This window comes from Marmota flaviventris, chromosome 7, assembly GCF_047511675.1.
Source record: "Marmota flaviventris isolate mMarFla1 chromosome 7, mMarFla1.hap1, whole genome shotgun sequence".
NCBI lineage: Eukaryota > Metazoa > Chordata > Mammalia > Rodentia > Sciuridae > Marmota > Marmota flaviventris.
Genome location: NC_092504.1, coordinates 125,248,227 through 125,261,133, shown reverse-complemented (window position 1 = coordinate 125,261,133; position 12,907 = coordinate 125,248,227). Strand labels below are relative to the sequence as shown.

General features: G+C 39.6%; 1 protein-coding gene across 1 annotated transcript in view; it reads right to left on the bottom strand.

The window, feature by feature from the left end:
* Positions 1 to 12,907, bottom strand: part of Frem3 (FRAS1 related extracellular matrix 3) — a 65,396-nt gene that overhangs the window by 24,199 nt on the left and 28,290 nt on the right. The window contains exon 3 of the mRNA XM_027926726.2: positions 1,046 to 1,192. Coding sequence (XP_027782527.2) covers positions 1,046 to 1,192 — 147 coding nt within the window. The remainder of the gene's footprint in view (positions 1 to 1,045; positions 1,193 to 12,907) is intronic.

The following is a 12,907-nucleotide window of genomic DNA, read 5'->3' as shown; positions in this document are numbered from 1 at the left end:
GGGGCTGCCCGGGACAATGCAGGACGAAGATGGCCTGTGTCCCTGAAGTTTGATCATTTTCAATGCCAATAACTAAGCTACAATGGTTCTCCCACACCTGGAGGCTGATGAATAATGAGCACTATTAAGGCTTATTTCAAATGTAAAAAACCTTGAGATAATGTACTAAATTGTTCAGAAGGTTGTTTTCTTAGTGCCTGCTGGAATACTACAGGATTTTCTTTAGCCAGAGTTAGGAGTTCCTGCCTTCGTCCCAGTGCCGGTGAGGACGAGGGTGGAAGAATTTCCAGTGTTGCTGAAAACCGGACGAGACTTCGGCTAAGAAACGGAGGAGACTTTGGATCAAGCTAGCTGCCTGCAGAACCTGGACTGTGAACTTCCCTGGACTATGATTTACCTGGACTGTAAGTTAATCTATTGAGACACTGTTTTATCTGGACTGAGACAAACTGTAATCTACAACAAATTGTAACTTGGTATCTTTGCTAATGGTGTCATTGCTGGTATAATTTTTCCAAGGGCTTCTTGCATGGAGCCATCAATTGGCTTGGTATTGTGGCATTTTGTATCCTCCCTTTCTGTTTGTAGCAGGTTATTTATGGTGTTTTTGTAAAAACCACTATGGTCGTTATTTAAATTAAACAAAAGGGGGAAATGTTAGAGTCTGTAAACAAGTCTGGATGGCGCCTGGCATTTTGCCAGAGGGAGTGGTTTATGAAGTAACTCCAGTGAGCCATTAAGTATGGAGATTCCTTATTGGTTGACTGCTGTATCTAGTTTATGTTAATTAGATAAGCTGTGTGGAATGTATAAATACCCCTCCTGTCCTACGATAAATGGCTCCCATTCCTGCTATATCAATGTACACAAGTCGTTCGTCACCCCCCCCAACACACACACACACCCCGGTTATTTTGCTGCAGCCGGACTGCGGCACCCAAGATGGTTATTGATCCTCTTTCAATCTATTCTCTTCTCATTATTTTTAAGCCTGCATTTCATCGTTCCCTGACCGTTTGCCAACAGCCAATCCCAAGTAACTTACTGACAAAGGATGTTTCTTCAAGGTAGCCTCTGTGCTGGAGGGTCACTTTTAAAAACACGGAGTCTTCATCCACAATGTAGTACTCTTTCTCCAAAGAAATCCAAGCCCAGTGTAGGTGGAAAGGCTGGTTTGTCAGTTTATTTCCTCCTGTAGTTGACAGGTGTAATGGGGAATTCAGTGGCAGTATTTGGTAAAATTAATGATCAGGGTATGTATTTTGCTACCAAAGCCATGGGTTTCAAGACATTTTATTTTTTGAAAGAGAGACTAAGATTCTTTGGGTTTCTAGAGAACATCAAGGAGATCATCCTAAGTCCTATAATCCCTGCTGGATGTGAAGGGAGCTAGTCTTTTCTTAAAGCAACTTATGCACCAGGGCTCCAAAGAACCACAGCTTGACAGCTTTAAATGCAGGTTGTATGACCTTCATCCTTTCTTCCTGCCTCCCTGTTCTCTTCCTGTCTCCTCCTCTCCTTCCCCATTTTTTCCTCTTCTCTGATGTGTGCTTCTTTGCATTGCGGGGCATTCACGTGCTCACACTTCCCTGAAGGCAGCGCTCACATTATGTTGACTTATCACTTTCAGGGCCTAGCATGGGGCCTTGAACTCAGATACTTAAATGTTTTAAAACTACCCTAGAGGCAGCAGACAAGGATTTAAGGCTGTGATTTCTTCTTGTCCACACCATGCCTCTTTGGGGAAGGTCAACCTGGCCCCTTTATTTGGGGTGCACTATGTGTGGGTTGGAAGAAAGGGCAGTTCTTCCTCAGCTGGGGAGCGGCAGCTGCAAATCCTCACTTCTAAAATGATGTTGAAATGAGTCTCTCTATAACTCAGTTTCTACTGATGGGCCCATGAGAGGTGTCCAAAACCAAATGACCCTGGGACAAAGCATCATATGAAAAGTTTATCAAGGAAAGCTTTACTAACCAGTTCCAGAACTCCTGAACCCCTTAGTCAGATCAAACAGCCAAAGGGGGCCGTGTGCGGACAAGAAAGGAGGCTTGGTGAAGAGAATACTTTAGGAAAGGCGGGCTCCAGGGTGGGGATCTCACTGATCACTCAGAAGGGAGAGGGTGTGGGCTGGTGCCACAGGGTCCACCTCCAGTCTAGAGGGAGTGGGTTTCAATGACCCTCTCAGAGAGTGCGCCATGACCTTCTGTAGGAATATCAAGGAAAGTTTTACTGACCAGTACCAGAACTGTAGGTGGAGACCCAAGTGAATGACTCATTCTCTAGAGAGCTGAAGTGGCCTTGGCTGGGGAGAGAGAGTGAGGGGGCTGCACTGGTGTAATTCAGCAGCATAGGGGTGGGACAAGGGAGCATGCAGGTGGATCAAGGTGGGTCACCACCCAGTGGGGCCAGACAAGGAGGCCGCGGCCTGCCCAGCAGGAAGGATGCTGGGACCTGACTGCCAGATTCCATGAACCACAGAGCAGAAAGAGACAAGGAGCTACAGGCAAGGAGACAGGAATCTTCAAGGAACCCATGAAGCACCAAATAAATTAAAAGCCCCCTTTAACAGCGGTCACCCAGGAGGCCCTGATATTGGGGGGCAACAGCACTCCTCACACCAGCTATGCTGTTCCCCTCATTCCTTTGCTCTTTCTCTTGCTCTCTCTGCGGCCACCCTTTGCTAGTTAACTAGGGGAACATGACCACGGAAAGGGTGAAGCTGGCCTCAGCTCTCCTTCCATATCGCAGGTCCAGCCCACAGCTACAGGGAAAGTCCCACACAAAACAGTTCTCAGGTCTATTTACTGCCTGGGACTGTGAATTCTAATGACCAGATTGGTACTGTTATTTTTATTTAACATGATGTCTACAGGATTTATTTTTTCATGATATGATGATGATCAGAAAGGTAGAAAGAAGAGAAAGGAAAGACTCTTCCTCCTGCTACCACCATTGGATTAATGCTAAAAAGACCTACAGCCACAATTATAATTGGATTCACTACAGATGATGCTTATTGGGCATGCCAGGGACATACTGATGCATAACCCCAGGAGAAATGCGTACTTTCATATGTTTACTCTTTGTCTTCTATCTCTTAAAAATGATATCATTGATACTAGTTTGGATATTCTGATAAATACAGAAAAAAATATGACAAAATAAATACCAGAAATTCTATTGTTATTTTAAAAATATTGACAGTTTGAGACCATTTTGATTCTGCATGGATATAATCCTGGGATTTTGAAATCTTGAGTCAAAATAATAGGTTGTGTTTACTTTTGGGTCTTTTTCTAAATTGTTTCATGTGCTCTTTATTTTTTAATTTGTTAATCTTTATTTTTACAATCATATTACAGATAGGGTAAATATTAGTCTCATTTTATAATCAGACAGTTTCAGGATGATGAAGCGACTTGACCAGGTCCACCCTGGTTAGTGGCTAGGCCAGCCAAGCCCAGATTCAGAGTGCAGGGCTCTGTTTTTGACTCTGAGCTTCTGCTCCTACAATCCATGCTCCTCAAATACTGCACAAGGAAACTGGGCAGAATCTGTTACAGATTGGACTGTCTGAATAAAAAACAATGAAGATTATGCTAAGTGAAGTTAGCCAAACCCGAAAAAACAAATGCCGAATGTCTTCTCTGATATAAGGGGGGGTGACTCAAAATGGGGTTGGGAGGGAGAGCAAGGGAGGAAGATTACCTCTAGATAGGGAAGAGGGGTGGGAGGGAAAGGGAGGGAGAAGGGGAATAGCAAGGATGGTGGAAGGAGACCCTCATCATTATTCAAAATACATGCATGAAGGTGTGAAAAAAAAATTGTGATGCAAAAAAAAGAGCAACAAAGTACATGTATAAAGGCATAAATTGGCATGAACATACTTTATATACAGAGATCTGAAAAATTGTGCCCTATATGTGTAGGGCACACTGTTGTCGTGTAGTTAAAAAATTAAAAAATTTAAAAAAAAAACAATGAAGAGAGTGTGTACAGTGAGAGACAGAACCATTCTGTACTCTTGACACAGCTATTTGCAAATCTGGTCAAAAGCACAAATTCTTGAGTCAAATGGACCCATGTTCAAATTCTGGCTCTGCCACTTACTAGCCATGTGATCACAATCATGGACACATTATGGAACTCAGCTTCCTCATCCATAAGTATGATAACAACATGATGTGCTCTATTGAGCTGTTGTGAGGATCAGAGAAGCTGTTCTACAAAGTGCCTGCACACATTAGGTGTTCAACATCTGTGGTTAGTTTCCATGATAACTTTGAAACAACACAGAATTGATTTAGACTAGGCTGTCTTTCTCTTCCTCCTCCTCTTCTTCCTCCTTCTTCTTCCAAATTTATTACGATGTTTCAGAAAATACCAGAAACCATGAAAAACAAAGCTGAATATTTGACTGTATGAGAAGCAAAATACAAGTAAAAACTTTTGAAAATTGTGTTTAAGCTTCGAGAAACATATTTTAAAATGCCAATTTTCATTCTTTTCTCAATAGAGCAAAACAAGTTCACTAAGCCACAACAATTGGGGTGTTTTCAACTGCTGTAATTTTTTTAAATTAAAAAAAATAAATAAAAGCATTCGATTCCACCCTGGAATCATCATTTGTAAACAAGATTCTCAAATGTCAGTGAAAATAGATGATAACTTGAAAGCAAAAGCTATCAATGGATGAATTTAGAACAGAACATGATAATTGTCAGTTGGGGAAGAGCAGCTTGTAACACTCAGGTCTTATCAAATACATGACTAGACCCAAACTGTAAAATTCTTTTGTAGAGTAGCAGCTTCACAAAGCAAAAGGAACCCAGTTGGTACCACAGAGTTCTATATTCTGTAGCTGTTTGGCCAACTTATTCCTCTCTGTTTTTTTTTTTTTTTTAAATTCAGGTATCATAGGAACAGCTTCTACTTTTATTGTAATATTTTCAATTTTAAAGCAGTTTCTTATTACATTTCATATTCGTTTGCTGTTCACCTACATTTTGTCTGCCCCATACCTAATACCGTGAACATTTGCTTTGCTTTAATTTTAATATGCCTAGCTCTTGAGTAAGATAAGAAAATGCGAATGTATTCCCACCTTTCAACGTGAGGGCTTCAGTGTTGTAACTTGACATCTTAGCACATCAATGCTTCCGCAAGCCTGTGATTGCAACTAGGCACTCTTATCAATTTACTTGGAAAGAGATGAAAAATATAAACATAGTCTGACTAAATAAGTAATAGTCTATGCATGAAAATATTTAAAAGAAAGGCTCTTTAAACCAAGCATGTTAGGAGGAACAGACTGGGCAGAAGTTCTTTCTAGTTCTAGATAAATCCCAGAGGTGAAGTTCGTCCATGTATGTTTTAAGGCTATAGTCATTAATTTTGCTAAATAAAATCAACCCCAGAAATATAGCTGCAAATATCTAGGAAGCAACTCGGTCCAGTTTTGGCCTAAAAATACTGGTGGCTAACATGTAGTAAGTACATGCATTGGGAGATTATAGAAAAAACAAAACAAAAACAACCAAAACAGCTGATTTTGAAAAGTCAAAAGAACTGAACAGTGATAGAAAGTTTTTTAAAGGTATTTTCTCTTTCCTTCTTTCTATAAAACAACTCAAAAAGAGATTAATGGCCCTCTGGTGTATGGGTCATATCCTACAGATTGATTTTTTTTTTTTTTTCCCAGTGCCCAGGATTGAACCCAGGGGCATTCTATCACTGAACTGTATCCCCTGCCATTTTTTAACAATTTTATTTTGAGACAGGGTCTTGCTAAGTTGCTGAAGTTGGCTTCAGACTTGTGATCCTCCTTCCCCAGCCTCCTAATTAGCTAGGATTATAGGCATGCACCATCATGGCTGGACTTATTGATCTTAAATACCCACTCCTTGCCCTGCATTAAAAAGACATTATTATATTTGAATTAAATGTGAACTTGTGTCAAACACAATATTATTTGATCCTGGGACTGGCTTAGTACATAATACTTAAGTTCTAAAGGATCTACCATTGCAAATGCCAATTTACCCATGAAATAACTCAACATTCAGAAAGGTTGTGTTATTGTAATGCTGTCTTTAAGTAAAAGTCATTCAATATAGTAATGATAATATCTATATGTTTATTTCCTCATCGAGGGTACTGCCCTATTCTTCTCCAATCCAACCAGAAAATAAGTCATGCTTGTGTGAAGCCATTAAATGGTAACACAAGGCCAATACGATTATGGTTAGAAATAGATGAAGGGAAATGAGGAAAGGCTCCCTGGGCTGGGGTGGACTTGGAAAAATGGGTGGCATTTCCTTTGTGGACAAGAGGTAGAGGCTTTCTTAATGTGGAAGGAGAAGAGGGCAGCCCTGTGGGTAGCAGAGTCTGGGGTCATATAATGCCTGGTACCTTCTCAGCTACTTGTAATGCAGTGTTCTGTAGTAAAATGAGATAAAGCATGAAAAATCCTTCAGAAGGGATTCACAGCTATCCCTCACGCCTTTCTTTGACTGTTTTCCAACACAAATAGTTTCCTTTCCAAATATGTTTTAAAAATGGACCTCATTTTCTGTATCGCTGGATCAGTTACTGGGAAGCTGCAGATTGTCTGAAACACCTGGCAAGTTACAGGAGCAAAACCAAAATAAGCTTAGAATATTATTTGATTGAACAGTTGTCACCTGAAAGAATTGTAATTTGTGGTACAGACTTAGAATAGGTAGTCATGAGTCTTAGAGTAAAATCTGAAGGTAGTAATTTTAAAAATTATTTAACGGCTTTAGAAAGCTATTTAAAATTTCTAAGCAAAGGTTTCAAACTTTGTCATGAAGTTTGAATCAATGAAGTCAATGGAAAAATTCTTTATTCAAAGCCAACATCAACTAACATACATTTTTTTCTTCTAAGATCTCTTATGAGTGATGATCCATGCCTCATGATTCACATTGAATGCTCTTGTTTTCTGTCACCAAATAACTCTTCCAACTTTCTATCCTAGGCAAAGGACTTTGAAACATTTAAGGACAATCAGAACTAGGTGTTACAAGTGCAACAACAACAATTTTTTTTTTAAACCAGGGATTGAGCCCAGGGGCACTTACCCACTGAGCCACATCCCCAGCCCTTTTTTATTTTATTTTGAGACAGGGTCTCACTGAGTTGCTTAGGGCCTCACTAAGTTACTGAGGTTGACTTTGAACTCTCAATCCTCCTTCCTCAGCTTCCCGAGCCACTGGGATTACAGGCGTGGGCCACTGTACCAGGCAACAAAATTTCTTTTTTTTTTTTTTAATAAAAAGGGAGATTTATTAGATTGGCTTACATGACCAGAAGCTGGATAGCCCATAAAGGCCATCTGCAGGCTGGAGAGCTGGAGGAACTAGTAGCTGTATAGGTCAAGAGGCTGAAGCCTCAGAACAAGAGGGATCAATGGTACTACCCCAGTCGGATACCGATGGCTTCTGGAAACTCCCTTGAGAATCACTGGCAGAGTCCACTTTGGAAGAGTGAAGGAGGCAGAGTGTGATAGCCTCAGAATATCACAGCAGCAATCAAGAACCTTTCAGGAAGAATCGAGCTTCCATCTACTGTTGCTTCCTTGTACTTCTTTTTTTTTTTTTTTTTTTAAACAAAATTTCTTATTGCTGTTTGGTTGTAAATATTTTACCTTCTGCTCAGTTACCTGTGGTCATTTATACCTAGGACAGTCTAAAACTTTTTGGGTTTACAGATTTTTTTTTTGGGGGGGGGCATATAGTAGTACATTTCTCTACCAAAACCCATATATTTACCAATTTTACTTGCAATTCCAGGGGATTTATGAAAACCCTTCAGCCCATCTTTGGACTTCTTAAATTCTATGTGAAACAAAGGAAGCATATATTGGTTATTCAGAGTAATGAATAAGTTTAATATTTCCCTATTGATGCTCAGTAAACGATTTAGTTAATATAATCATCATGTTCTTGAGGAAAAGAACAACCTGTGATCCATGAGGAGTGCAGTATTGAAAAATCAATTACTGAATATATTTCTTTCCTATCCTGCATCTAAATCTTCAAATCATGCATAGAAAATGTATTTCTCTGAAAGTGGAGGAGTTTCTCACCATCAAAATACTTGAACCCATTCACCGAAATAAGAGCAATCCTGATCATGTAAACACATTCTAAAGGTTCTTTCAGTTTCTTGGTTTGAAAATTATAGAAAGAAAGTGTTTTCATGAAGTCTAGAATTCCTTCATAGACCTAAGTTACATTCAAGGTTTTTGAAGGATTGATGAAAAATTACAATTGATCAATTCGGTGATTCATCCAATTACTCCATGTTTATTATGCTGTTCACTGTTTCAAGTGTCCAAGACACAGCAAGAAGTGCAACAGGATCCTTGTTCACGGGCTTACTTTCCTGAGAGAGTAAATAAGCAAACAGCATGTGACGTGATGGTAGTGATGAGCAATATGAAGAAAAGTAGGTTAGGTGGATAAAGAATGGCTGGGAGAATCCGAGGGACAATTATATAGACTAGGCAGGTGAGGTTTTCCTAGAGGGGTGATTTTTTTTTTTATTAGAAATTAGGGGGAAGAGCTGGTGGTGGCTCATGTGTGCAATCCCAGTGACTGGGGAGGCTGAGGCAGGAGGATTGTGAGTCCAAAGTCAGCTTCAGCAACTTAGAGAGGCCCTAAGAAGCTCAGTGAGACCCTAACTCTAAATAAAATATAAAAAGGGGCTGGGGATGTGGCTCAATGGTTAAGCACCTATGTGTTCAATCCCCGGTACCAAAGTAAATGAATCAATAAATAAATGGGAAGAATATTCTAAGCAGAGGGAAGAGCAATTACAAAATCAATATGTCCACATTTTAAAACTAATCCACATTCTGTCACGACCAGCATCTACTGTAGCCGTGTCCTCTGGTGCCTTTTTCATTCTTTGCCAGTCAATCAGCATTTAGAAAGAGTATCATTTTCAGACCCTTAGTGTTCAATACAGCCATGAAGTTAGCACGATTTTATTTTCTATTACCCATCAGCCTTGGAGCTCCCTGTCTATGTTTGGACAATTTGTTGTGGATGAATCCCACGTCCTCTAGGAAGAGGTCAGAGAGTGTCATCTTGCCGCCTTCTTTAGGGTGGGGCATAAGCACATAACACACACTTTGCCAGTGGCTTGAGATGATGGTTCCGAAGGGGGCAATGTGAGGATTCGGAGCTGCCTGGACCTCATATTCTGGAGAGGGTTGCAGTGAAGGTCTCTGTCTTCCAGAGGTGTTGGTGGTAGAGGTCAAGTGTCTAGGAACAAGAGCGCAAACTGTGCCTATTGGCCGAGGCAGCTGGCATCCTTTCTGCTGCATAGTCTATCAATGTCTCTCTGACCTAGAGATGCTACTGAAGCTCACTTCTACTCTATTATGAATTATTTCTTGGCCTAAATAGCTACAGTAGACTTGCGGCTAAGAAACCTGATTCATACACCAGTGAACTTGTTTTTCTCTTAGTTGAGGTTGTAAAGGAATAGGAAGGCACACACACAAAATAGAAGATTTGGGGAGGGGGTAAGTAGAGCTGGATTTCTCAAGAAACTGGGCTTAGGAACATACTATCATTAGGCTGTAAAAGACTGCCCTAAATCTCAGCCCCCTAGAGCCACATGGTTTCTAGTTAAGACTGCTTGGTGGGCATTTGCTACATTCTGCAATCTCTGAAGAGGAGCCTGCCTTCTCCATGTCTCCATGCAGATGGTCGCATTCATTGTGAGTTTGATTATTTCTGGTTCATGTAACCAGCTAAAAAAGTTTAACATCTTGGCAGTTCAGTGGTCAAGCTTGGCTCTGCTTGGCTGAGGTGCAGTTAACTGTGGTCTTGGCTACAGTGTCAGGGTATGGAGAAGGGTAGTTCTCAGAGAAGAAGGCCTGTAGATTCAAGATAACACAAATTGCTGGGTGTGGTGGCGCACACCTGTAATCCCAGCAGCCCAGGAGGCTGAGGCAGGAGAATTGTGAGTTCAAAGTCAGCCTCAGCAAAAGCAAGGTGATAAACAACTCACTGAGACCCGTCCCTAAATAAAATGCAAAATAAGCCTGGGAATGTGGCCCAGTGGTTGAGTGCCCCTGGGTTTAGTCCCAGTTATCCCCCACTCCCCCAAAAACCAGATAACACAAATTGCATCTATCTTTACAAGAGAACCCAGAAACCGGGTGAAAAATTGGAAGTTCCTTTGCGGTGTTGTCTCTAATAATTCTTCTATATTCAGATCTCCAAAGTAAAATATACAGATAACAAATGGAAGCTAAATGGGATAGGAATAGCAGGGATTTTGGAAATAAAATCAAATGGCCACCTGCCATTAATTAACTATATTAACTCAAGAAAGCCTCAAAGTACCTTTGGGTTTTAGATTCCTTGACTGCCAAATAGGGACACTAACAATAATGACAACAGTGATAATATCTTCCTCACAGAGTGGCAAAGGCTACATTGGATAGTGAAGTTGCAAATGATTAAAACAAGAAACCGGGAACATTAAGGTGATATTGATGTCAATAAACACATTTTAATGGGGAAGCAGGGGAAAGTAAGTACAAATCAATATTTTTGAATGCATAAATTGATTAGGTACAGAAAACCACTTATTTGCTCATTTACACAACCTATAAATAATGATTGTGCAATCAAACAATATATCAGGCCCAACGCTATGGGTTTTGCTAAGAGGTGTGGACCAAAAGACATGGTGGGTATAGTTTCTTCAGAGAGGATGTGGACAGTCTTCACAAGACAGTATGAGCTTAAGCATGGGCAGTGACAGTAGAGGGTTAGAGATAAATGAAGGACAAATGGACAGGATGTGGGGACGACTGGATGAGAACAAGGGATAAGGGCTGTTGGGGATGATTCGGAGAGCTCAGTGAGCAGCTCGTGTTGGATCCTTGCAATAAAGATGTAATACCAGCAGATAGAGAGAACTCAGGAGAGAAGGCAACTTGGGAGTTTGATTTTAGATTTGTTTTTGAAATGATAGTAATAAGTGGAAAAATTCATCAGATACTTGGCTGTGTGGAATAATAGGGGGACAAGCAAAGGTTAAAAAACACACACATAAATTTTGGACTAATTATGATACAGCCTCATTTACCAATACTGGTATTGTCCTCTAACATTGAGGAGCCTCCTCTGTCATTGGGGAACCGTTGACAGTTCATGTGTAAGACAATGCAAAAACGTTTAGAAGCAAAATGATTGGGTTATGAGAACTTCAACCTAATCAGTGCATTGATACAGATTAACTGGGCAGTAACTATAGCCGGGCAGGGGATAGAGGAGGTAGGTTACCAGGGGTGTACCTTTGGGGTTTATATTTTGTCCCTGGTGAGTGGCACTCTCTCTGCTTCCTTGTTCCCATGTCCTGAGCAGCTGCTTTCCTCCACCATGCCCTTCTGCCATGATTGTTACCTTGAACCCAGAGCAATGAAGTCAGCATCTATGGACTGAGACTTCTGAAACTGTGAGACCTAAATAAACTTTTCCTCCTCTGATTGTTCTTGTCAGGTCTTTTAGTTACGACAATACAAAAGTTGACTAAAACAGAGTCACACATTTAAATTTTTAAAAAAATTTCAGTTGAGGCAGCGGTGGTGAAACGTGCCTGTAACCCCAGTGACTTGGGAGGCTGAGGCAAGAAGATCACAAGTTTGAGGCCAGCCTTGGAAACTGATGAAGACCCTCAGCAACTTAGTGAGACCCTATGTCAAAATAAAAATATAAAGGACTGAGGATGTAGTTCAGTAGTAAAGTGTCTCTGGGTTCAATCCCCAGTACAAAATAAAATTAATTGAACAGACTATTTCCTCTTAAGTGCTTAATAATTCAAATGAAAATATGACATTAGACTTATGATTTCTAATATCACATGGCATTTTCAAATAGCTTCATTGTTGTGTTTATTTCTACCACTCTTATCATAGTACAGTTTAAGATATATTTGAATTCTATAAACATCTACTCACATACAGTTGGAAATAATACCTATTCCTCAAACTTCATTTAATTTCCTTTCTGTAGAAGCTGGTTTCCTTCCTAACTGAGCAACTAGGTTAATAATTTTGGGACTCACTATATGATTAACATACCTCATTTACTAAGTGGATTCTCTGTAAGGTTTGTTCACATTATTCCTCCTCTTTAAGCTTTGTGGACCTAAGAAAAATTTTCTTTGTATGGCAATAGACCATATAATTTGTGAAATCATACTTTGATCATTTCCTGATTTCTATAATTCTCAATAAGGGTACACTGACATTTAAATTTCTACAATTTCCCCTCAAATTCATAAAGAGTAAGAAAATATGTGAAATATTTTAGCTAAATATTGTATTCAATTTCACACTGTATACATGCATCATACCCTTGCCATACCCCATAAAGATGTACAAATATTATATCTCAAAAACTCCAAAAAAATTATATTTGAGATTTAATTTTGATGTTGTTTATTTACTAATTCTAGTTTTGGAAATAATCTCTTCTTTTAAAAATGCAATAGTTTTAAAATTAAAAAGGGGGCTACATATCACTAATAAAAAATTTAAAAATTCATTCAATAAATGCTGACTCCAAACAGATAAAATCGAATACCAAATGATAAAATGGTAATCATTGTCAAATGTTAAATGTTTTTTTGTCCTTGAGCTTGAAAAAATTTGGTTGAAAAGGATAGGCTATTTGATCTTAAGTGTTTGATGATTAAAATGACAGGCTAACATTATAGGTCTTTATGTTTTCTAATATGCTATGACATTTTCAAATAGTTTCATTGTCATAGGCATTTAACTTCTTCAGCTCCCACCATAGTATAGTTTAAAAATGTATTTGAAATCCAAAAGTAGCAATTCAGCGTGTATTTGGA